This window comes from Stenella coeruleoalba (genome assembly GCF_951394435.1).
Source record: "Stenella coeruleoalba genome assembly, chromosome: 2".
Lineage (NCBI taxonomy): Eukaryota > Metazoa > Chordata > Mammalia > Artiodactyla > Delphinidae > Stenella > Stenella coeruleoalba.
The window spans coordinates 30,069,976-30,095,607 of NC_137147.1; the positions used below are offsets into that span (position 1 = coordinate 30,069,976).

At 43.2% G+C, this 25,632-nt stretch overlaps 1 protein-coding gene across 20 annotated transcripts in view; it reads right to left on the reverse strand.

The window, feature by feature from the left end:
* Positions 1–3,473: 3,473 nt before the first annotated feature.
* Positions 3,474–25,632, reverse strand: part of SIPA1L1 (signal induced proliferation associated 1 like 1) — a 503,209-nt gene continuing 481,050 nt past the window's right edge. For 19 of the 20 annotated variants that reach the window (XM_079911875.1, XM_079911870.1, XM_079911872.1 and 16 more), the window contains 4 exons: positions 18,167–18,313; positions 9,030–9,144; positions 6,323–6,407; positions 3,474–5,646 (listed from right to left, as the gene is read on the reverse strand). In XM_079911875.1, coding sequence (XP_079768001.1) covers positions 5,503–5,646; positions 6,323–6,407; positions 9,030–9,144; positions 18,167–18,313 — 491 coding nt within the window. In that variant the 3' untranslated portion in view covers positions 3,474–5,502. The remainder of the gene's footprint in view (positions 5,647–6,322; positions 6,408–9,029; positions 9,145–18,166; positions 18,314–25,632) is intronic. The other variant, XM_079911868.1, reaches the window with a different exon arrangement.

A 25,632-nucleotide genomic window follows, 5' to 3' on the forward strand; every position in this document is an offset into this window, starting at 1 on the left:
TGGGGATCTGGACACCCACTCAAATGTCTTCCTACCAGTCTAGTTACATAAATGTGTGCAGCGAGTTGGGGGTAGGTAGGGCAATAGGGAGTAGAAGTGTCAGTGCTGAGTGGGAGAACCCACACCCTCCCAGTCATTTATACTTTTGCCAAGGGAAATGGATTTGACTGGTGGATAGCCATTTAGTGATTCTGTTCTTACATGCTGAATTACAGAAATGTGTAGGAGAGGTACGGCTGGGTGCGCTCATTAGAGATTCAGGGAGTGTTCTCATATCTAAAAAAATGTGTACAGAGATGGGTCCCTTTAAGAGAACAGAGCATTCTGGTTAAGGACAGGAAGTGATGGGTGCATCCCTAGAACATGTGATGAGATCCCTTAAGGAAAGTATTTAAAAACAGAGTAAAATGCCCAAAGTTTAGGGGATTTTGCCTGGGAGATCATTCAGGTTGAAAATGGGTCACGAGGGATACAACTTGCAGGATAACATGCGCTGCATGTATTTGCAGGTGGGGCTGTCCTGGCAGAGGAGCCCTTTAAGGGGTATAGTGACGTGTGCTCATTTAGAAGTAATGGGAGGACATGTGAGACAGGCATGACCAAAGGCAAGTGCGGTGAAGGTGTATAATGAGAGGTGTAATGAGAGACAGGGAAGGTGAAAGCTCTCTTGGGTTTCAGGTATGATGACTTGGATGCGCTAAGGCATGAGAGGGGGAGATGCTTGGATATTTAAGGATGGAGGACCGGAGGGGCTCAGCTGACAAGGAAACAGAGGAGCACGACACTGGCCGACTCTTCTGGGGAGAGGTGGGAGACCCGAGGAAAGGAGAGCAGGAAGGGGACAAAGCAGCAGCAAATCAAACCATGGTTATAAAGATCTCCAAAAAGACAGCCAGTGTCTTCAAGCCTGAGCTGCGGCTTATCTAAAGGATATAGAGGATCAGCAATGCTTTCCTTCTCTCTGGACAGTGGCACAGAAAATGGGCTGTGATGCAGCATGAGGATAGATTTCTTAAATTTGGAGCAGGTATGAGGGCAGTCGGGAAATCTGCTTGTCTAGTAACTTTGAGGGTTGATAGATTCTTGGAGAGTAGGGTAAACAGGACGGGCTGAATTTGGAAATTAGTGACTGGAATTCAATGCTCCCAGCCTGGGACGTAGTCTCCCGGGGTTTGCACTCCTGTGAAGCCGCGCACTGTGGGCCTGGCTGAGGGCTCTTCACTGGCTCCCAAACTGTTAGCCCCTCAAGGTCACCACGGTCATTCCTTGCTGACCTGGTAACTAGTGTCATACCATTAGTGGTAGTTAAGGACAATCCAGTCACATCCAGGTAACACAAGAATTTAAAAGTCAAGTGGCAGAAAATTTCATGCAAAGGGGTCTCTAAATTACCTTTTTAGTAAAAAAGAAAAAAAAAGTTATTTTGCCCAAGCTCTCTTTAGCCATAATTTAAGCCTGTTTCCTCCGGCAAGGTGCTCTGTGGTTAGCCAACCTGTCAAAATAATACTCAGGTTTCTGGACATGGTCAAGAGCCTCGCATCATAACATCTATTTCTTTCAATTACTAATGGGCATGGCTATCCTCTTGTTATCTCTATTCTTCAAAGTCCTGCTTCTAAATCATCACCTGCGAAGTTGGAGAAAATACGAAGTTCCCACCCCAGGCCTGCCCAATTACAGATCCTGGGGATGCAACCCAGTGACCCAGGGTTTTAACCAACCCTCCAGGTGATTGTCATGCAAGCTCAAGTTTGAGTCACTGTTCTAAAATACACGGCAAAGGGTGAAAAGCCCCGGGCGGATATTAGGCAGAGTGGACGAGCTCATTCTGGCTCTTCCATCCCCCTCTCCTATTAATATGTCAGGACTCCTAGAAAAACAACATCAAAGCCCTAACATATTGGAGGTGGAAGACAAGGAAAGACACATAATTATTGAGTGCCTTGAATTTGCCAGTTACCGGCTTTACACATATGATCCCACTTAATTCTTAAAACAGTATGAGCCTGTTGCTGTTTCACCAGATAGGAAACGAAACGCATTAGGTAATGTACCTAAAGACACAGCCACTACACAATTGGATGGGATTTGAGTCCAAGTCAAATGCCTTTTTTATTAGAGTATGTTGATTCCTTATGGACAGGTCCGTAGTGGCATAATTCATACAGGGAAAAGGTATTACTGTGCTCTCATTCTTTTAAAATAACACAGTTCATCTTTAACAATGCCCACATCTTTACTGTTTAAGTGCATTTCTGACCAAGGTGTGCCACCTTGCACTTTAATCTCGATTTTGTTCGTTCTGGGGAAACAGCACCAGGTGGCTACCTATATCTACTGTGAGGTTGTAATCTGCTCAGGTCATTGCTCTGCATTTAACTGGAGGCAAATGGCTTAAGCTTGCTGGGCCTATTTCCTTTGCCCTTGTACTACCATTTTTATCCCCATCTACAGAGTCAGTAATCCAACACAACCCAATCTGTTTATCACCTGCAGCAGACTTGCAGTGCAACCAATTGGCCCCTCCAGTCAGCTCATGGATGAAGATCCTCCATCAATGTAGGTGGCGCCTTCTCCCAGGAACTCACAACCCACGTCCAAGCCCTTCGGAAACCCTCTAAACCAGGTAAAAATCATGGTCTAAACAGACTCTTTAGCTTGCTAATCAGAGTATCTTGTGGCATCCGGTCTTAGCCCGTCTTGTAATTCTAGAATTTGTAGAAGTGCTGAACCAAATAAAAGGAAGAAACTATACTGTCAGCTCTCAATTAGCTCCACCACTGGAGAGGAACAGTGACATGGTAGATTTAAAAAATTTGGTTCCATTTGGCTCTGGAATGCATTGTGATTTTTTTCAGTAGATTAACTTTCCTAATTACATTTTGCACAGCCTAATATTAACAGGCATTTGTATTCCCTCAACATACGACATCTAACATTGACAGTTGGGGAGATGCTGTAGAGGAGTCCAAAATGTGCTGGTCTCAGGGAATGAGTGTTGTTACGGACAGTCCACACACGGGTAATGAAGAGGGTGCTAATTATAAAGTGCTCTGCAAATATTAAATCGTAAGCAGAGAGGGCAAATTAGGAATTCTCTATGGACGTGAACAGACAGTATAAAAGCTTATTAAAATTCTAAAAGGGACAAAGTTTCAAGGATCATCTTGGGTGTTAATGGAGTCTGATGGAAAAATAAGGATACAAGGAGGGTCAATGAGTTACTGGGTGGTCTTTCAAATAAGAAAGAGAATGGACTTGAGGACATGGGGAGGGGGAAGGGTAAACTGGGATGAAGTGAGAGAGTGGCAATGGACATAGATACACTACAAAATGTAAAACAGATAGCTAGTGGGAAGCAGCCGCATAGCACAGGGAGATCAGCTCGGTGCTCTGTGACCACCCAGAGGGGTGGGATGGGAAGGGTGGGGGGCGCGGGGCACGGGAGGGAGGAGATATGGGGGTGTATGTGTGTGTATAGCTGATTCGCTTTGTTGTGTAGCGGAGGCTAAGAGACCACTGTGGAGCGGTTGTGCTCCAGTAAAGATGTTAAGAAAAGAGAAGAAAGGAAAAGAAAAAAATAAATAAATAAGAAAACCTCAAGCAATAATACCAAAGTGTTTTAAAAGAGTGTTTAAAATGAATTTTATTTGAATTTTACAAGTAGTCTTTAAAGGCTTCAAACAAGAACTCTGTTGCAAAACTCTAATAAATAGCTTGCCCCAAATCCCCAAACAAAATGTAAAACAAAATAAAAACTAAACTCAGAAGGATAAGCAAGACTTCAGAATGCTTGGATGTTAGCAGTATTTCTCATTTACAAAGAGATATCAGGCAATGTACAATCTCCTTCATACAAGTCAAAGAGAGAAAGAGACAGACAATTGAGATCTTTACAGAGCACTCCGAAATCTTCCTATTTCCATGACAGAAATGTCACCAGAAAAAAAAAAAAAATCCCATGGAGAAATCACAATCGTGAACGAAACTGTAGCATAAAAGTCTAGTGATGGGGGTGCGGGGGAGAAGAGAGGAAAATCCATCCCGTTTCTTTCAGGGATGGAGAGAGGAATGGGCTGAGATTACTTGGGGCAGGGAACTTCTGAGCAGGTGCCACTGGATAGCTGAACGTTCCCTTAGACCAGAGTTACCACTGAAGGGGCACAGGTGGTAATTTAGTGACAATTGTGAAGGCAAGAAACAAGGCCACCAGGAGCTCCCCTGGGGCCTCTCAGCACTAGTGACCCAGTTTCTCTGTTCTGTGCAGGACTGAGAGCCTTGGAACAATGGCCAGGGGCCCAAAGCAGCTGCATCACTAGACAGGAAAAATAGCACATCAATCATTTCTGCAGCAGAATCCTTTGGATGCCACACAAGGATGCAGAAAATGCTGGGCTGAAATTGTACACTGGGACATGCAGGTCTCAAAAGGCCATTCCATGATCACAGTCATTGCTCCTAACAAGTAAGTATTAAAGTTCACAATTTAACATTCACTTTTCCTAGTTACAAATACTGGTGAAGTCTTGCTTTGGAGAGAAGGATTTACTAATTTATTAATCAGATCATTTTGAGCAAGCTAAAAATACAATTTTGCCACATTGTTATCTTTAAAAATCTCAAACAAAAACTCTACTTTTGACCAAAATGCATATAAATCATATGATTTTTAGTTTGGAGGAATTCTGAAACCAATTACTGTTTGGAGCCAGGAGGCTACAGAAAGGCTGATCCCACTTTAGAGGGACTGACTTAAGCCAAACAAACAAAAAGGGCTCCAGCTCAGAGGAGCACACAGCACCTGGGACCATTTTCCCAGGGAAAGGAAGAAGTAGTGATGTCATAATGCAGGATGGGAAAGGGGTGTGGCCCACAGCCTCCGTCTCTGCCTCTCTCTGGTTCACTGATTTGTTATTGACAAGTAACCCCGTTCCTGCTCATCTCTGTGAGATAGATAGGGACAGACATCACTAGCTCATGCACAAGCCATTCGAGGGAGGTAGGCATTTTCTCAAAGCACCTCCCTCCCCAGGCATTTTAGGAACGAAGGTAAGAAAATCCCCCTCCCCAAATAAACAGTTTTTAAAAACTTTATTTTCTTCCTAGGAATAATGACATTTGTCAGGATACTGAGGGAAAGCTTGGGTTACCTGAAATAGATAAGAAAGAGCTGATGGAAATAGAGGCAGATGGGCCAGTGGGGGGAACCCTGGTCCTAGCCCCAGTTTCTTTTTAAATACATAACAGATAAAGATAGATATTGTGCAAAAAAATAAAGACATTCACATTTTAGCAGTTAAACTTTTATTTTACTTTTTAAAATTTTTATTTACCTTTTTCTTTTTCTTTTCTACAAAAGGCAGATAATGATTGTTGATCTGCAATTGTTGTGTTGTGCGCTCCCCTAAAGGGGGCAAAGTTGGGAGCTGGGGCGGGAGCTCGGAGGATGCCTTCCTGGCGGCACTAAGGGGCGCGCGCCCCTGCGGCCCCCCCCCTCCCGGCCTAGCTCATGTCGATGGTGTTGAAGACCCACTCTGTGAACTTCTTCAGCTTGTCGGAGGCGTTCTGGGATTCCTCCTGCAGCCTCAGGTTGTCCTCTCGCAAGTGCTGAACCTCCGCCTGAAGGTGAGCTTTGTCTTCTTTTTCCTGGGAGGGCGAGCAGAGCAGGAAAGAACTAAGAGGGTGGCCTCCCCCTGCCCAGCCGTGAGGAGTGGCTGTGGATCTGCATGCGCCCTTCACCCACTTCCCTCCTTCATTCCACTGAAGAGCTGTCTATGTGGCCTGGTGCTGGGCCTTAAGATGCTCTCACCCAGGGAACGGGACTCCCAGAGGCATCCGCTACAGGCTGATTTTGGAATGTAAATACATGACTGAGTAGTTTAATGTCTTTGTTAAGTTGCAAGGAATAAGGGCTGTCTTACATTTTAGACGATTGTTCTGGGGGCTCCTGTGTTAATATAAAGCCACTCAAGAAACAAACAAATAGCATCTAATTCTTTTGGTGCAAGAGCCTGAATAGCAGTGAGGACACGTGGGTCTGGGCTATGGACCAGGGGTGCGGAGGCTGGGAGAGGGCTGGCTGAGGTCTAAAGGCGTTCACAAAAAAGGGAACGCTTTTTCTGTGCGTGTGGCAATGAAAGCTTTCTTGCACTATGTGTGTCAGTGGGAACCAAGCTCTAAGCAGCTCCCTAAACATGTGTACGGAGAAAGTAGGGAAAACAACCACATCTTATTCCACTAACAAACACTGCTGACAAAGGGCTCTCACGGTTCAAGGGCAGCTTGCATGGACTGGGTGACCTGCTTTGAGAATACGGTTTACCTTCTTCAGATCTTCTCGAAGCAACTTCAGCATACCTTCCAGCTGGTCCACTTTAGAAGCCAGAGTGGGAGAGGAATTTTTACTGCTGGGAACAAGAAACAAAAGACCTTGCTGGCAGGACCCTCCATGGCTGGCTTTGTTTGGCTTTTTTTTTTTAAGGAGGCGCCTGAATTAATTTACAAAATGGTTTTCAATGTCAAATTACTCAGGATGGTGACACAACCGTGCATTTTCATTTTAAAAAAGAAAATGGCAGTCTTAACAAAAGGTAATACAAGTGTGAACTACAGCCAATCAATGGCTTCCTTTGTTTAAGATGCTGCATCTTTGTGACAATATAGGACAATAAGTGAAAATGGTCTCTTTGGCAGCGCAAGAACAACTTTCTGGCAGACACAACTGTCAAACAGTGAAATGAGTATCTATCTCTTTAGAGGCTCTAAGAAGAGGAGAGTTACTCCTCTGTGTGTGCATGTTGGCTGGGGGAGGGTTAGGGCAGGCTCTACGTTGGGGCAACCCAAGTAAGTAAAGCCTGTGGCCGCTCACCCGGTGGCGACTAAGTCATCGGGCCCACGTCTTAACTTAGACTAATTTAAATATCTTCAAATATTAAAAAAATAAGGCTACATCTTTCAGAAGCTTCTCAGTCCAACCTTAATGTCTTAAGCTCTTCGCTATTATGATCAGCAAACTCTACGGCCCACAATTTTCTTATTTTCTCCCATTTCATTTAAGTGCTAAAAATGGCCATGCCAGTGGAGCATCAGAAGGAAGGGGAGGCAGAGGACGAGAGGCCATGCAACCAGCTGGACAGAGGACAGCTTCGCGGGGGCTGAAGACCTGTCAACTCTCCCTCCCAGACTCTCCTCGACTTGAATTCAAGCTCCAAAACGTTTCCAGGTGAGTTCTAGCCAGAAACACCACCTCAGCCTCACACAACCAAAACTCTGAAGGCGTCCATGGAACCAACTGGCAGCTGCCTCTTTCCAGAGGTCAAGGGGAAGAGGTGGTGACTCTGAACTCTTGGCGTCATGAAATAAAAGGTATTCTTTACTTTAAAAATCAAAGTTCAAGTTGGAATTCCTGACCTAAAATAAGCTGTGTCAACGTCTTCTGCTAATTCTAGGTCCACAGCAAGCCCACAGTGGCATGGAGTGTCCCAAGGCTGTAAATAAAATGGAATGATAATGACCTCCTCACTTCTAAGAAAGACAGGACGACCAATCAAAAGCTGACAGTGAATGAATGGATTTTAAAAGGGAAGTGGTCAGCTGCAATCCACCGCACCTCACAAGTAGGTCAGGTTTGAATGGGTTGAAGGCCAAGGATGTGACAGAATAAGAGTGGTGTTGAACAGAAAACAGAGGCTGGGGATGGGGGCAGGGCTGTCCTTCACAAGCCGTTGAGTCCACAGTCCCCGCTCCTGGCAGGGCTGACGCAGCCACTGCAGGCTGTTAGTAACTCTCTGTGGCGTATCTTGACTTCTGAAGGTCTGCAAAATGAATTCTGTGACTGTGAGTGCACTGATAATCTTTAAGAACATATTTAACCCCATTTGCATTTGCTCGTCCACACCGAACAAAGACCCAATCATCATCCTCATCTTAAGCTTCTACAGGTTCTACAAAGATTTAGGAGCCGCTTAATAATCCTTTCTCAGGAGAACTGTCTTTGCTCACTCAGACTTCTCTTCATCCTAAAAAGGGACATTTGGGGCTCTCCCCTCGACTCTGCAATTTTTAAAAAAGTTCTCAACAGCCAAACTCACTGCCTCTTTCCTTCCCCAACTGTCCCAACAGTAGGATAAATGCAGCATCTGTTACACTCACAACAAACAACCCATTGCTCTTCTACTTCCTCTTGAAGAGGGTTTCCTTACAGACTTGCTTCAGAAGTCTTCAAGCACAAGTCGCCGGTATATCTGTGCAAACCTATGCCAACCTCACTCTTCCCGTTACTGGCTGTTTCTGACCAAGTTTTCTAGATACCTGGATTCTTATCCATCATCAAAAGGTTTTAAGAGATTTCAAGCTGATGAAATTATTCTCCATTAGGGAGGGCTCACTGTGTGTCCACGGCTGACTGCTGGGATGCTTTAATATATAGGAACGTCACACATTTATCCAACAACCTCACCATTTGACACGGAGGGGGAAATGGAAGAGTCAGCCTCTACATAGCTAAGCAGAAGTCAGAGTCCATGCCCTTCACTCAGCTACTGCTTTTAACGTCTTAGTTTACATGCATCTTGCCTATCCCGGTGGCCCAGTTCTAACGTAGGTCTGAAGCAGAACGCTGGGGGCTGCTAATGCAGGCACATTTACAAGCATGAGCAACTGACAGCTTCAAAACTGGCAGACTCAAAACCCAGACTCAAGGACTAAACGCACAGGAGTCCGAGGATGTTCAGCACACATGATTTCTCTTACCTTACCTAATAAACCCTGAGGATAGAAATGTACGACGGCATTAAATAATAACGAATATTCACAATGATGACCTTTAAGCCATCAAGAACAGTTTCATGGTGTTTAGAGTATTTGGTTACAAAGCATTCGAACGAAAAGTGACGTGTCTGGCACCAGAGTGATGACCTTCATTCAGCTGATACGTGTGGCCTCCATCGCCTCTTCCCCACACCTGCGGTCTGTCACTAATGGAGGTGATGTGTGGTGTGGAGTGGTACCCTCGCCACTGGATGACTAACCTGCTGTAAGACTTCATCTGGGCCAGAGCCTGCTCTTCAAGCTGGTCATTGTTGGATGCAGCACTCAGAGGGCGATGGTTTTCATCACTAGCAGCAAAGAACGAGGCTCTCTGGACTGAAACGGAGAGAAGAAACCATTCAGTATTTTGGAACTGGATCCTGGGCCCTCTCTATGGGGGCCCTCCATTTCTAAAAGAAATGGCCTACATGCACAGTCAGATCTAATCAAGGGGCAGGAATGCATCGGAAACCTTACCTCCCAACCCTTGTAGGAAAATTTTTTTACTGTTTTAGCTGGAAGAGGATAGTAACATTGTAATTTCTCTTTTAAAAACAGTTGTTGTGACTCAGCTTCGATTCCAGCTTTTCCCTTGCTCATAAAAGTACCATTCTATTGTTTCCCTGGAAACAGGCCTCGTGCCAAATTTCCAGACCGATGCTTTCCACTCAGTGACAACATAAAGCGCATTAAAGAGCTAGTACTAAGCTTCCTGAGGCTTCCTCAAGTATGTTTTCCCTAAGACTCCTGGCCACCTTGGTGGGCTTTAGCCTAGGCCCACACCACCTCTGTTTCAAAATACACAGACTTCAGGCTTGAGCCAAGAAACAAAATCAAATTAAAAAAAAAAAATCTCCCACTGAAAAACCAAAACTTCTTTGCAGCAACATGGATGGACCTAGAGATTGTCATCCTGAGTGAAGTAAGTCAGAGAAAGACAAATATCATGTGATATCACTTATATGTCGAATCTAAAAAAAGGGTACTAATAAACTTATCTACAAAACAGAAGTAGAGTTGCAGATGTAGAAAACAAACTTATGGAGGGAGAACGAGGGGAAGATGGCGGAAGAGTAAGACACGGAGACCACCTTCCTCCCCACAGATACACCAGAAATACATCTCCATGTGGAACAACTACGGAACACCTACTGAATGCTGGCAGAAGACCTCAGACCTCCCAAAAGGCAAGAAACTCCCCACGTACCTGGGTAGGGTAAAAGATAAAAAAACAGAGACAATAGGGACGGGACCTGCACCAGTGGGAGGGAGCTGTGAAGGAGGAAAGGTTTCCACATACTAGAAGCCCCTTTGCGGGCGGAGACTGTGGGTTGCGGTGGGGGGTGGGGCGGGGGGGGGGGAGCTTCGAAGCCGCGGAGGAGAGTGCAGCAACGGGTGAGGAGAGCAAAGCGCAGAAACTCCCGCACAGAGGATCGGTGCCGACCAGCCCGAGAAGCTTGTCTGCTCACCCACCAGGGCGGGTGGGTCTGCGAGCTGAGGCTCGGGCTTTGGTCGGAGCGCCGGGAGAGGACTGGGGTTGGCGGCGTGAACACAGCCTGAAAGGGATAGTGCACCACGGCTAGCCGGGAGGGAGTCCGGGAAAAGGTCTGGAGCTGCCGAAGAGGCAAGAGACTTTTTCTTCCCTCTTTGTTTCCTGGTGCGCGAGGAGAGGGGATTAAGAGCGCTGCTTAAAGGAGCTCCAGAGACGGGCACGAGCCGCGGCTATCAGCGCGGACCCCAGAGCCGGGCATGAGACGTTAAGGCCGCTGCTGCCGCCACCAAGAAACCTGTGTGCGAGCACGGGTCACTATCCACAGCCCCCTTCCAGGGAGCCTGTGCAGCCCGCCACTGCTGGGTTCCCGGGATCCAGAGACAACTTCCCCGGGAGAACGCACGGCCAGCCTCAGGCTGGTGCAACGTCATGCTGGCCTCTGCCGCCGCAGGCCCACCCCGCACTCTGTGCCCCTCCCTCCCCCCCCTGGCCTGAGTGAGCCAGAGCCCCCGAAGCAGCGGCTCCTTTAACCCCGTCCTGTCTGAGCGAAAAACAGACGCCCTCCAGTGACCTACACGCAGAGGTGGGGCCAAATTCAAAGCTGAGCCCCCGGGAGCTGTGAGAGCGAAGAAGAGAAAGGGAAATCTCTCCCAGCAGCCTCAGGAGCAGCGGATTAAAGCTCCACAATCAACCTGATGTACCTGCATCCGTGGAATACATGAATAGACAACGAAAAATCCCAAATTGAGGAGGTGGACTTTGAGAGCAAGATTTATGATTTTTTCCCCTTTTCCTCTTTTTGTGTGTATGTGTATGCTTCTGTGGGAGAGTTTGTCTGTATAGCTTTTCTTAGACCATTTGTCCTAAGGTTCTATCCATCCTTTTTTAAAAAATTTTTTTAAATTTAATAACTTTATTATATTTTACTCTATTTTATTTTATCTTCCTTCTTTCTTTTTTCCTTCCTTCCCTCCTTTCTTCCTTCCTTCCTTCCTCCCACCATCCCTCCCTCCCTCCTTCCTTCCTTTCTTTCTTCCTACTTCTACTAATTCTCTACTTTTTCTCCCTTTTATTCTGAGCCGTGTGGAGGAAAGGCTCTTGGTGCTGCAGCCAGGAGTCAGTGCTGTGCCTCTGATGTGGGAGAGCCAACTGCAGGACACTGGTCCACAAGAGACCTCCCAGCTCCACATGATATCAAACAGCAAAAATCTCCCAGAGATCTCCATCTCAACGCCAGCACCCAGCTTCACTCAACGACCAGCAAGCGACAGTGCTGGAAACCCTATGCCAAAAAAATAGCAAGACAGGAACACAACCCACCCATTAGCACAGAGGCTGCCTAAAATCATAATAAGGCCACAGACACCCCAAAACACACCACCAGACGTGGACCTGCCCACCAGAAAGACAAGATCCAGCCTCACTCACCAGAACACAGGCACTAGTCCCCTCCACCAGGAAGCCTACACAACCCACTGAACAACAACCTTAGCCACTGGAGACAGACACCAAAAACAACGGGAACTACGAACCTGCAGCCTGCAAAAAGGAGACCCCAAACACAGTAAGATAAGCAAAATAAGACAGAAAAACACACCGCGGATGAAGGAGCAAGATAAAAACCCACCAGACCTAACAAATGAAGAGGAAATAGGCAGTCTGCCTGAAAAAGAATTCAGAATAGTGATAGTAAAGATGATCCAAAATCTTGGAAATAAAATAGACAAAATGCAAGAAACATTTAACAAGGACCTAGAAGAACTAAAGACGAAACAAGCAACGATGAACAACACAATAAATGAAATGAAAAATACTCTATGGGATCAATAGCAGAATAACTGAGACAGAAGAACGGATAAGTGACCTGGAAGATAAAATAGTGGAAATAACTACTGCAGAGCAGAATAAAGAAAAAAGAATGAAAAGAACTGAGGACAGTCTCAGAGACCTCTGGGACAACATTAAACTCACCAACATTCGAATAATAGGGGTTCCAGAAGAAGAAGAGAAAAAGAAAGGGACTGAGAAAATATTTGAAGAGATTATAGTTGAAAACTTCCCTAATGTGGGAAAGGAAATAGTTAATCAAGTCCAGGAAGCACAGAGAGTCCCATACAGGATAAATCCAAGGAGAAAGACACATATTAATCAAACTGTCAAATACAAAGAAAACATTTTAAAAGCAGCAAGGGGAAAACAACAAATAACACACAAGGGAATCCCCATAAGGTTAACAGCTGATCTTTCAGCAGAAACTCTGCAAGCCAGAAGGGAGTGGCAGGACATATTTAAAGTGATGAAGGAGAAAAACCTGCAACCAAGATTACTCTACCCAGCAAGGATCTCATTCAGATTCAATGGAGAAATTAAAACCTTTACAGACAAGCAAAAGTTGAGAGAGTTCAGCACCACCAAACCAGCTTTACAACAAATGCTAAAGGAACTTCTCTAGGCAAGAAGCACAAGAAAAGGAAAAGACCTACAATAACGAACCCAAAACAATTTAGAAAATGGAAATAGGAACATACATATCGATAATTATCTTAAATGTAAATGGGTTAAATGCTCCAACCAAAAGACACAGATTGGCTGAATGGATACAAAAACAAGACCCATATATATGCTGTCTACAAGAGACCCACTTCAGAGCTAGAGACACATACAGACTGAAAGTAAGGGGATGGAAAAAGATATTCCAAGCAAATGGAAACCAAAAGAAAGCTGGAGTAGCAATTCTCATATCAGACTAAATAGATTTTAAAATAAAGACGATTAGAAGAGACAAAGAAGGACACTACATAATGATCAAGGGATCTATCCAAGAAGAAGATATAACAATTGTAAATATTTATGCACCCAACATAGGAGCACCTCAATACATAAGGCAAATACTAACAGCCATAAAAGGGGAAATCGACAGTAACACAATCATAGTAGGGGACTTTAACAGCCCACTTTCACCAATGGACAGATCATCCAAAATGCAAATAAATAAGGATACACAAGCTTTAAATGATACATTAAACAAGATGAACTTAATTGATATTTATAGGACACTCCATCCAAAAACAACAGAATACACATTTTTCTCAAGTGCTCATGTAACATTCTCCAGGATAGATCATATCGTAGGTCACAAATCAAGTCTTGGTAAATTTAAAAAAATTGAAATTGTATCAAGTATCTTTTCCAACCACAACGCTATGAGACTAGATATCAATTACAGGAAAAGATCTGTAAAAATTACAAACACATGGAGGCTAAACAATACACTACCTAATAACGAAGTGATCACTGAAGAAATCAAAGAGGAAATAAAAAAATACCTAGAAACAAATGACAGTGGAGACACGACGACCCAAAACCTATGGGATGCAGCAAAAGCAGTTCTAAGAGGGAAGTTAATAGCAATACAAGCCCACCTTAAGAAACAGGAAACATCTCAAATAAACAACCTAACCCTGCACCTAAAGCAATTAGAGAAAGAAGAACAAAAAAAACCCAAAGTTAGCAGAAGGAAAGAAATCATAAAAATCAGATAAGGAATAAATGAAAAAGAAATGAAGGAAACAATAGCAAAGATCAATAAAACTAAAAGCTGGTTCTCTGAGAACATAAACAAAATTGATAAACCATTAGCCAGACTCATGAAGAAAAAAAGGGAGAAGACTCAAATCAATAGAATTAGAAATGAAAAAGGAGAAGTAACAACTGACACTGCAGAAATACAAAAGATCGTGAGAGATTACTACAAGCAACTCTATGCCAATAAAATGGACAACCTGGAAGAAACGGACAAATTCTTAGAAATGCACAACCTGCCAAGACTGAATCAGGAAGAAATAGAAAATATGAACAGACCAATCACAAGCACTGAAATTGAAACTGTGATTAAAAATCTTCCAACAAACAAAAGCCCAGGACCAGATGGCTTCACAGGCGAATTCTATCAAACACTAGGAGAAGAGCTAACACCTATCCTTCTCAAACTCTTCCAAAATATAGCAGAGGGAGGAACACTCCCAAATTCATTCTACAAGGCCACCATCACCTTGATACCAAAACCAGACAAGGACGTCACAAAGAAAGAAAACTACAGGCCAATATCACTGATGAACATAGATGCAAAAACCCTCAACAAAATACTAGCAAACAGAATCCAACAGCACATTAAAAGGATCATACACCATGATCAAGTGGTGTATGCAAGGATTCTTCAAAATACACAAATCAATAAACGTGATACACCATATTAACAAACTGAAGGAGAAAAACCATATGATCATCTCAATAGATGCAGAGAAAGCTTTCGACAAAATTCAACACCCATTTATGATAAAAACCCTGCAGAAAGTAGGCATAGAGGGAACTTTCCTCAACATAATAAAGGCCATATAGGACAAACCCACAGGCAACATCATCCTCAATGGTGAAAAACTGAAAGCATTTCCACTAAGATCAGGAACAAGACAAAGTTGCCCACTCTCACCACTCTTATTCAACATAGTTTTGGAAGTTTTAGCCACAGCAATCAGAGAAGAAAAGGAAATAAAAGGAATCCATATTGGAAAAGAAGAAGTAAAGCTGTCACTGTTTGCAGATGACATGGTACTATACAAAGAGAATCCTAAAGATGCTACCAGAAAACTACTAGAGCTAATCAATGAATTTGGTAAAGTTGCAGGATACAAAATTAATGCACAGAAATCTCTTGCATTCCTATACACTAAGGATGAAAAATCTGAAAGTGAAATCAAGAAAACACTCCCATTTACCATTGCAACAGAAAGAATAAAATATCTAGGAATAAACCTACCTATGGAGACAAAAGACCTGTATGCAGAAAATTATAAGACACTGATGAAAGAAATTAAAGATGATACAAATAGACGGAGAGATATGCCACGTTCTTGGATTGGAAGAATCAACATTGTGAAAACGACTCTACTACCCACAGCAATCTACCGATTCAATACAATCCCTATCAAACTACCACTGGCATTCTTTTCAGAAGTAGAACAAAAAGTTTCACAATTTGTATGGAAACACAAAAGACCCCGAATAGCCAAAGCAATCTTGAGAAAGAAAAATGGAGCTGGAGGGATCAGGCTCCCTGACTTCAGAGTATACTACAAAGCTACAGTAATCAAGACAGTATGGTACTGGCACAAAAACAGAAACATAGATCAATGGAACAGGATAGAAAGCCCAGAGATAAACCCACGCACATATGGTCACCTTATCTTTGATAAAGGAGGCAGGAATGTACAGTGGAGAAAGGACAGCCTCTTCAATATTGGTGCTAGGAAAACTGGACAGCTACATGTAAAAGTATGAGATTAGATCACTCCCTAACACCATACACAAAAATAAGCTCAAAATGGATAAAAGACCTAAATGTAAGGCCAGAAACTATCAAACTCTTAGAGGAAAACATAGGCAGAACACTCTATGACATAAATCACAGCAAGATCCTTTTCGACCCACCTCCTAGAGAAATGGAAATAAAAACAAAAATAAACAAATGGGACCTAATGAAACCTCAAAGCTTTTGCACAGCAAAGGAAACCATAAACAAGACCAAAAGACAACCCTCAGAATGGGAGAAAATGTTTGCCAATGAAGCAACTGACAAAGGATTAATTTCCAAAATTTACAAGCAGCTCATGCAACTCAATAACAAAAAAACAAAGAACTCAATCCAAAAATGGGCAGAAGACCTAAATAGACATTTCTCCAAAGAAGATATACAGACTGCCAACAAACACACGAAAGAATGCTCAACATCATTAATCATTAGGGAAATGCCAATCAAAACTACAATGAGATATCATCTGACACCAGTCAGAATGGCCATCATCAAAAAATCTAGAAACAATAAATGCTGGAGAGGGTGTGGAGAAAAGAGAACACTCCTGCACTGCTGGTGGGAATGTAAATTGGTACAGCCACTATGGAGAACAGTATGGATGTTCCTTAAAAAACTACAAATAGAACTACCATATGACCCAGCAATCCCACTACTGGGCATATACCCTGAGAAAACCAAAATTCAAAAAGAGTCATGTACCAAAATGTTCATTGCAGCTCTATTTACAATAGCCCGGAAATGGAAACAATCTAAGTGTCCATCATCGGATGAATGGATAAAGAAGATGTGGCACATATATACAATGGAATATTACTCAGCCATAAAAAGAAATGAAATTGAGCTATTTGTAATGAGGTGGATAGACCTAGAGTCTGTCATACAGAGTGAAGTAAGTCAGAAAGAGAAAGACAAACACCGTATGCTAACACATATATATGGAATTTAAGGAAAAAAATGTCATGAAGAACCTAGGGGTAAGACAGGAATAAAGCCACAGACCTACTAGAGAACGGACATGAGGATATGGGGTGGGGGAATGGTGAGCTGTGACAAAGCAAGAGAGAGGCATGGACATATATATACTACCAAACGTAAGGTAGATAGCTAGTGGGAAGCAGCCGCATAGCACAGGGAGATCAGCTCGGTGCTTTGTGACCGCCTTGAGGGGTGGGATAGGGAGGGTGGGAGGGAGGGAGACGCAAGAGGGAAGAGATATGGGAACATATGTATATGTATAACTGATTCACTTTGTTATAAAGCAGAAACTAACACACCACTGTAAAGCAATTATACCCCAATAAAGATGTTAAAAGAAAAAAAAAAAAGAAAACAAACTTATGGTTACCAGGGGGTAAGGGGGGGAGGGATAAATTGGGAGATTGGGATTGACATGTACACACTACTATATATAAAACAGATAACAAATAAGGACCTACTGTATAGCACAGGGAACTCAATACTCTGTAATGTCCTATATGGGAAAAGAATCAAAAAAAGAATGGGTATATGTATATGTAGAACTGATTCACTTTGCTGTATACCTGAAACTAACACAACACTGTAAATCAACTAGACTCCAATAAAAATTAAAACAAAAAACAGAACTGTGATTTTATATGAAGGAGAGTGACCAACACATTGAAACTGACAATCAAGTTAGTCCTGGGGAATTGCCATCAGCTAAAATGGGGATTCACTGTTCACTGCTCTGTGGTTGTCTGACTGCTGAATTCCATGGCCTAGGCAATTGGCTCCCCCAAACTGGAGCTTGACTGAAGAGCAACTTTCAATCCTTCCAAGTAAGGGCAATAAAACAAAACCTCAAAACCAATCATCTGCTAGCACCATCATTTTACAAAGACCATTTTAGCATCAAAAAATCGGGAAGGGCAACCTCAGAGTCAGTCTATCAAAAAAAGACCTCTGACAACCTCATGTCAACACACACAGCAATACTTTTAGTTTTTTTCTATTTCAGCAGAGCAGGTCAGCACTAGTCTAAGGGCCTGCACTGAAGAACCACTGGCTTAACGCAAGCACACAGCAAGTAGGTTGACGTAGGAACGAAGCAGGCAGAAAGCACATCTGCTACCACACACCCGAGAGATGAGTGAGAAGAGCAGAGGAAGGAGCCTGGGGCCGGGCCAAGCAGGCCAAGCATCCTAACAGATCCAACTGTGCGTTGAGCAATGATGTCTTCACGACGTGATAAAAAACTCTCCCGGACACGTGCTGTTTTCATTCACGTGACAGTTGGGATTCCCCTGCACTCTGCCCTTCTCAGGTACAGGGAGGCGAGGCATCCGTGTGACGAATTCCTATGTAGAGGAAACACTGGGTTCCACCTGATTAAATCTGACAGTGGGGGCCCCTACCAAGTGCTCAAGGACTGTTAGCTCAGCTGGTTTCTGGCTGTGATGGTAAGATGTGTGTCCAGAGCACTCACACTGCCCAGGACCTCAGTGTGGCCCAGCCCGGACCGTCAGTAGACTCACCCTCATATGCCTTGGCGGCGTCCACCAGGTTGGACCAATCCAGATCCGCAGCAGCGTCGGGCAGGGGCATGAGGCCGGGGTCGGGAATGGGCGGCCTTTGGGTCTCCTGGATGTCATTGAGGGAGCTGTCCGAGGCCGAGAACTCTCCTGCAGGAAGGGACAAGGGAAAAGCTGCTTCTCATGCCCACAGGAGAACCACTCGAAGTTTTACCCATTTTCTGTTACAATATATTTGTCAGTCATTTGTTACCTGGAATCAGTTTCTAGTCTAACAGGCCGTCAGTGGTCACTCTAAAGCTGAGTCGAACTGGGAACTGACTTCCTCCAACCTTAATTCACTTTTGTATAACCTCCCACTGTCCCATTTCTAGTGGGGTGAGTCTTGGAAAAGTCAGTCCTGCACCGAGGCAATGTGTCTGCTTTGGCAGGAGCTGCTTGTCTACAGTGGGACCCAGGGCAGCTCCTCGTGTTTCCTCGCAGAGTCGAGAGATTCAGGCTGGGGTGAAGGGACCTACTTCAAGAGAGGTGGGTTTTGCAGCCAGGCCAGGGAGGCTTGCTGATGCTTGTTTGAGGGGATAGTAAAGCTTATTTTTAACTGCACTGGAAGCTGGGATCTGACTGCCCTCCATGTGGACTCCCTGCATCCCTGGCCCACGTCTGTTCTGTATCCCAGGAACGGCCCACTGGTTTCTGCAGTTGGATGTATCCAGGGTGGTGTGAGAACCAAATCAGAGCACGTGACAGTGAGTGCTGGGTCACCCAGCAGAGTTAACACAGGTTAACTGGTGTTGGCTCCTCCTCCTTCCCAAGGACACACTAAGCAACTCTTGGCATCAGTTTTCTTTGTTTTTGTTTTTTTAACGCACATCTTATAATCTTAAGTTCTTATTTGAGAATGTAAAAATACAAGGTACGATAGACTTTGGCAGTCTTAGTTGAGTGCCAAGAATAATATAGAAAAGGAAGATAGTTGATAAATGAGTTTATAGGGTTATAATCTTAAGTGTAAAAATGTAGAAAGACAAAAAGAAATGGTCCACATCAAAAAAACTTAAAAAAAATTCAATTATGTAAACTTACGACTAAATAAATCATATTTTAAAAAGATGGTACTCAAGACTCATCACTGGTTGATTACATTTTTTTGCTATTTTCTATGTTGTGGTGGTATCTATATGGTGGAAACTCTATACAGAAGTGTATCTGTATACATCTCTTCCCAGTCTGCTTTCAGTGACATCACTTTGGTAACCTGAAATCAGCTGAGGTAGGAGTATATCTACACCACAATAACTGACAAGTGCTGCAGGTCAGGGCCTGTGCCTCCTTCCAGGAGCTGATTGTTAAACGTTTACCAGCACAACAAGAACCATACTTCCAGTGAGGACAAAAAGACACTGAGAGATACTCAGCTGGGAAGTGATGTAGTAAACTTTGTTCATTGGGAAGATCATTTTGTTTTTTTTTTAATTCAAACAGAAAGTCACAGAAATTATAATCATCCTCATCAGTTCACTCAGTCCCATGTGATTAATTTTTTTTTCATCTTGATCTTTTGTTAGCACTCTTATGAATTCATCAGTTTTCCATTAGAGTTCTGAAAATGCTTCTTCATTCAGTTCAGCAATATAGTCAATTACCAGAAACCTGTACAGTTTTCGATTTACAGCAGCCCAACATCCCAAGCCCCTTCTAAGGTGACAATTTTTAAAAATACAAATATTAAACTACAGTAACAGCTCATCTCTGCTTATCCTGGGGACGGGAGGAATGGGTGAAATGAGCCCCTCTGTGCAGTGGAGGGCGTGCTGCTACCGCTCAGGTTCATATAGGTGGAGGAGAGAGGGAAACGTAGCTCAGGAAACGAAGATGCTCTCGATGGGGCAGCAGCTGGGGCAGAAACGAGAGCAGAGCATGTGTCTCCATGAGAGGGGTCACCCGCACAATGTGACTGTAACCCTAAAACTCATGCAAACACAAAGCTGAAAGTGAACTTCTCAGTTAAAATCTCTAAGCGACCCTGGAAATAACTGTGAATTAAAAAGTTTTGTCAATTATGATAGCCTATAAACCAGAGAACATTTAGTGCTTGCTTTCCCTTTCAAATTACGTAAAGAACTGGTCTGAAGTGCAGTTACTAGTTATTAATGTGCTTAACATTAGCAAAATTATGAGTAAATGGACATCAACAAATGTGGCCTGATATTAAAGGCTCAGTTGTATTTAAACATGCTCCCACCAAGGGTAAGTAGTTGGAATGATTTACAATGTTGGGTTAGTTTCTGATGTACAGCAAAGTGATTCAGTACATATATATATTTTTTTCGTTTTCAGATTCTTTGGAACAGACAATTTTGTGTGTTACACACAACCACCCTTCTGCCCTTTTATCTCTGGGGCCCAAATTTCCACTTGGAAAAAAAGAAGTCGCCCATTCCCCAAACACATCTCAGTATCTCAGTGGTGGTCACACCAACGAGGCCAAGGCGTAGGGATCAGCCCCCCAAGGACTGCTCAGTTTAGGGCGTGGGATCACTGTGGCTGCTGCCTGATTTTTAGGAAAGCAAGAAGAGGTGATGGAAGGAGCTGGGAGAGGGTGGCCCGCTCCTTCCCTCCCTCAGTGCCAGGCCTTCAGCCACAGGCTTCACAGGGAAGGTGTGAGGGGGGCAGATTTCCAGGCTGTTCTCTTAGTATGTGAGCTTCCAGAAGGCAGGGCCTACTGTGACATGACACATGCAGACAGGCTTTCACAGAGGGTTTATTTTTATCCCTATAAAGGTTAAAAAAAATGGGGAAGTGAAAGAAACATTCAAGGTAGGCAGGAAGTACTTGTAAGAGGAATGGAGTGCAGGGAGAGTGGTCCCAATGCAGGGAAAGAAGGGGAGGAAAAAAGGCTACTATTTAGGGCACAACTGGGAGGTGGTTTCTAGAGTCCAGATGGTAAAACGTGGTCATTTCATGTGTCAGCTTTGGTTCATAGACAGTGACCTTTCAGGGCAAAGAGAAATCAGGTTCAAGCCACAGTTGGACCTCTTATAAAGAGGGAGGAGGGGGAAGCTGATGTGATTCTTGAGTGATGTCTGCCACAGGGGAGAAGGGGAGAAGGGAACTGTGTAGGAAGCAGGATGGAGATGATGGAGGAACAGTCATGGGAGTGGGTTGAAAGCTCAGAAAAGATGCCGGGAGAAAGCAAACTAGGAAGGCAGGAGATTTAAAGAAAACACTGCTTCAGAGAAGCAGCAGAAGGAAAAGAAATTGGGTATAAATGGACATAGAGAGAGATAAAGCGGCAGAGTTCCCTGAAGGAAAAAGGGCAGAAGGGAGGTGGGGTTACAGCCACCTGCATGATAAGCAGGCAGACAGCTTCCATAATAGGTATCTGCTGTGCTGGGCAACAGTGGGAGGGTAGCTGCAGAACCCTGGAATGCAGCTGGACAGAGGAGAAAGAAAAAAAGCAATTTTTTTTTGGTCCCTGAATATGGCCCTTAATAAAACTGGGATCAAGTAAGGTGATGGAGGAACAAGGCATTTATGAATCAAAGGGAAGAATACGGAGGTGCCCGGCATCAATAAGCCTTTTCCTAAATAATACTCACTCACTCAATGAATGAATGAGTCAACGAGTGACTGGCCGACACCACAGCTAATATTCTCATAGCTGGGAAAGACAGAACAATGCTGTGGCTCAGGGAAGCCAGTGGATAACATTCTCTAAGAAATAACTAATCTGGTGTTAGCCAAATGTGCCCAATCCTAACAGCAGCTGGGATGTTTGGTAAAAAACACAATACAAACCAGACTTTTGTATTCAAATTCAGCAGGTCTTGGGTGAGGTCTGCAAATCTCTATTTTGAACAAGCAGCCCAAGGGAGAGCTTTTACCACATCAGGAGCCCCAGTTTTGTGGCTGCTGCACAGTGGCTGCCCCTTGGGCTCTGGAGCCCAAGAGGAGCTCATGTTTCTGGGTCCCATGGGACTCTAACACCTGAAGAGGCAGCTCTTGGCAGGCTACCACCCCCCCAGGGCACTGCCAGGCAGCAGACTGAAACACACCCCAGTCTTTCTGTGAAAGAGTCCTATTCGCTAGTCCTGGAGCTTTGGCCACAGGCATAGCCTTCTGTTCTGGCACATTTAGAGGCCTACGAGATGCTCTCAGGGAACAGAGGCCTGTGGACGCAATCTTTGTGTCCTCCATCTGCCTCACTCCAGCTCATAGGCATCTCCAGAAAGGCGCTTATACATACATGTGGTGTCCCAGTACTTATGACTGCCACCCGGCAGACACCTCCAGGTCCCTGGTGGTGGTGGTGGTGGTGGGGTGCTTATACTTGTGGTCCCATAGGACTGTACATACGTGCATACTTTAAAAGCTGCTGCCTGAGATTCCGGTTTCCAATCTAAGTGATGACTGAGACCTAAGTGATGACTGAATCTAAGTGATGACTGAGATCCATCCCTTGGAGACACTGACAGGTCTTGTCACACCCTCAGCTACCGGAGGCTCTTAAAAATAAACTAGGCTGCTTGGACAATCACAAAAGTTTGAGAGACAACCAAGAGCTAGGGCAGGGTAGGAAGACACGGTTCATCCTCTACATGAGGCCACGCCATCAAAGCTGGGAGAGGTGGCTGTTCTGCCTAATACGTAGAAACAAACACAGCATCGAGGAAGATGTGAAACAAAGGAAAATGTTCCAAATGAAAAACACAAGAAAAATCTCAGGAAAAATTCTCAATGAAATGAAGATAAGTAACTTACCAGATAAAGAGTTAAAAATGATGGCCATAAAGATGTTCACGAAGCTTGAGACAAGAAAGGATGAACACGGTGAGAACTTCCACAAAGACACAGAACGTAACAGAGAGTACCAAAGAGAAGTCACAGAGCTGAAGAATACAGTAACTGAACTGAAAAATACACTAGAGGGGCTCAACAGCAGACTAGATGAAGCAGAAGAAAGGATTGGTGAAGTCTAACATAGGGTAGAGAATTCAGTCAATCAGAGAGGCAAAAAGAAAAAAGAATGAAAAACAGGGAAGAAACATCAAGAGTACCAACATTCACATTATAGGGGTCCCAGGAGGAGAAGAGAGAAAGGGCAGAAAACTTATTTGAAGAAATAATGGCTGAAAACTTCCCTAACCAAGGGAAGGAAACAGATATCTAGATCCATGAAGTCCAGAGAGTTCCAAAAAAGATGAACCCGAAGAAAACCACACCAAAACACATAATTAAAATGCCAACAGTTAAAGAGAAGGAGAGGGACTTCCCTGGTGGTGCAGTGGTTAAGAATCTGCCTGTCAATGCAGGGGACACGGGTTCGAGCCCTGGTCTGGGAAGATCCCACATGTCGCGGAGCAACTAAGCCCGTGTGCCACAACTACTGAGCCTGCGAGCCACAACCACTGAAGCCCGTGTGCCTAGAGGCCGTGCTCTGCAGCAAGAGAAGCCACCACAATGAGAAGCCTGTGCACCGCAACTAGAGAAAGCCTGCACGCAGCAAGAAAAACCCAACCTAACCAAAAATAAATAAATAAATTAATAAAAAAAAAAGAGAAGGAGAGAATCTTAAAAGCAGGAAGAAAAGAACAACTTGTTACACAGAAGGGAACCCCCCCGTTAGACTATCAGCACATTTTTCAGGAGGAACTTTGCAAGCCAGAGGGGAGCCGCATGATATATTCAAAGTGCTGAAAGGAAAAAACTGCCAACAAAGAATACTCTACCTGGCAAAGCTGTCAATTCAGAATTGAAGGAGAAATAAGAGTTTTTCAGATAAGCAAAAGCTAAGGAAGTTCATTATTACACTGGTCTTACAAGAATAAAGGGACTTCTTTAGAGAAAGAGTGCTAATTAGTAATAAGAAAACATATTCAAGTATGTATCTCACTGGAAAAGGTAAATATATACTAAAGGTGGTCAACTGACCACTTGTAAAGCTAGTATGAAGGTTAAAAGACAAAAGTAGTAAAAATAACTATAACTGTAATAAATTAAGGGATATGCAAGATAAAAAGATGTAAATTTTACATAAAAACATGAAATGGAGTGGGGAGTAAAAGTTAGAGCTTTAGAATGTGTTCAAATTTAAGTTGTTCTCAACTTAAAACAGACTGTTATAAGTTGTTTTAAGTAAGCCTCATGGTAACCACAAACCAAAACTCTATAGTATATACAAAAAAGATAAAGAAACCAAAGCATGCCACTAAAGAAAGTCATCAAACCACAAAGGAAGACAGTAAAGAAGAAGAAAGGATCAGAGGAACTACAGGCATCCAGAAAACAACAAAATGGTACAAGTACATAGTTACCGATAATTACTTTAAATGTAAACAAACTAAATTCTTCAATTAAAAGATACAGAGTGATTGGATAAAAAATATATATCTAATTGTTGCTTCAAGAGATTCACTTCACATGTAAGGACACACACAAAGGGATGGAAAAAGATATTCCATGCAGAAGGAAACCAGAAGAAAGCTGGGGTAGCTATACTTACATCAGATGAAATAGACTTTAAGACAAAGACTGTAGTAAGAGACAAAGATCATGACATAATACTAAAGTGGTTATTCAACAACAGAATATAACATTTGTAAATATTTGTGCACATAACCTAGGAGCACCTAATTATATAAAGCAAATATTAATAGACCTCAAGGGAGAATAGACAGGAATACAACAACAACAGGGGACTTTAATACATCACTTTCAACAAATGATAGATCACCCAGACAAAAAAACAATAAAGAAACATTGGCCTTAAATGACATGTTAGACTGATGGTCTTAACAGAAATACAGAACATTCCATTCAAAAGCAAAAGAATGCACATTCTTCTCAGGTGCATATGAGATATTCTCCAGGATAGACCATATGTTAGGCCACAGCAAGTCTTAACTAAATTTAAAAAGATTAAAACCATATCAAACATCTCTTCTGACCACAGTGGTATGTACCAGAAATTGATTACAGGAGAAAACTGGAAAATTCACAAATAGGTAGAGATTAAACAAACAACATGCTACTGAACAACCGATGGATCTAAGAAGAAAGCAAGAGAAACTTAAAAAATACTTTGAGACAATTGAAAATGGAAATACAACATACCAAATTATGGGATGCAGCAAAAGCAATTCTAAGAGGGAAGTTCATAACAATAAATGCCTACATCAAGGAATGAGAATGGTCTCAAAAAACCAAATTTTACCTCTCAAGAAACTAGGAAAAGAAGAATTGAAGCCCACAATTAGTAGAAGGAAGGAAATAACAAAGATCAGAGCAAAATAAATGAAAGACTAAAAAGAGAACAGAAAAGGTCAATGAAACTAAGAGCTGGTTCTTTGAAAAAAAAAAATAAACGAAATTGATAAACCTTTCGCTACACTCAGGAAAAAAAGAGAGGACTCAAAATCAGAAATCAAAGAGGAGATGTTACATCTGATACCACAGAAATACAAGGGATC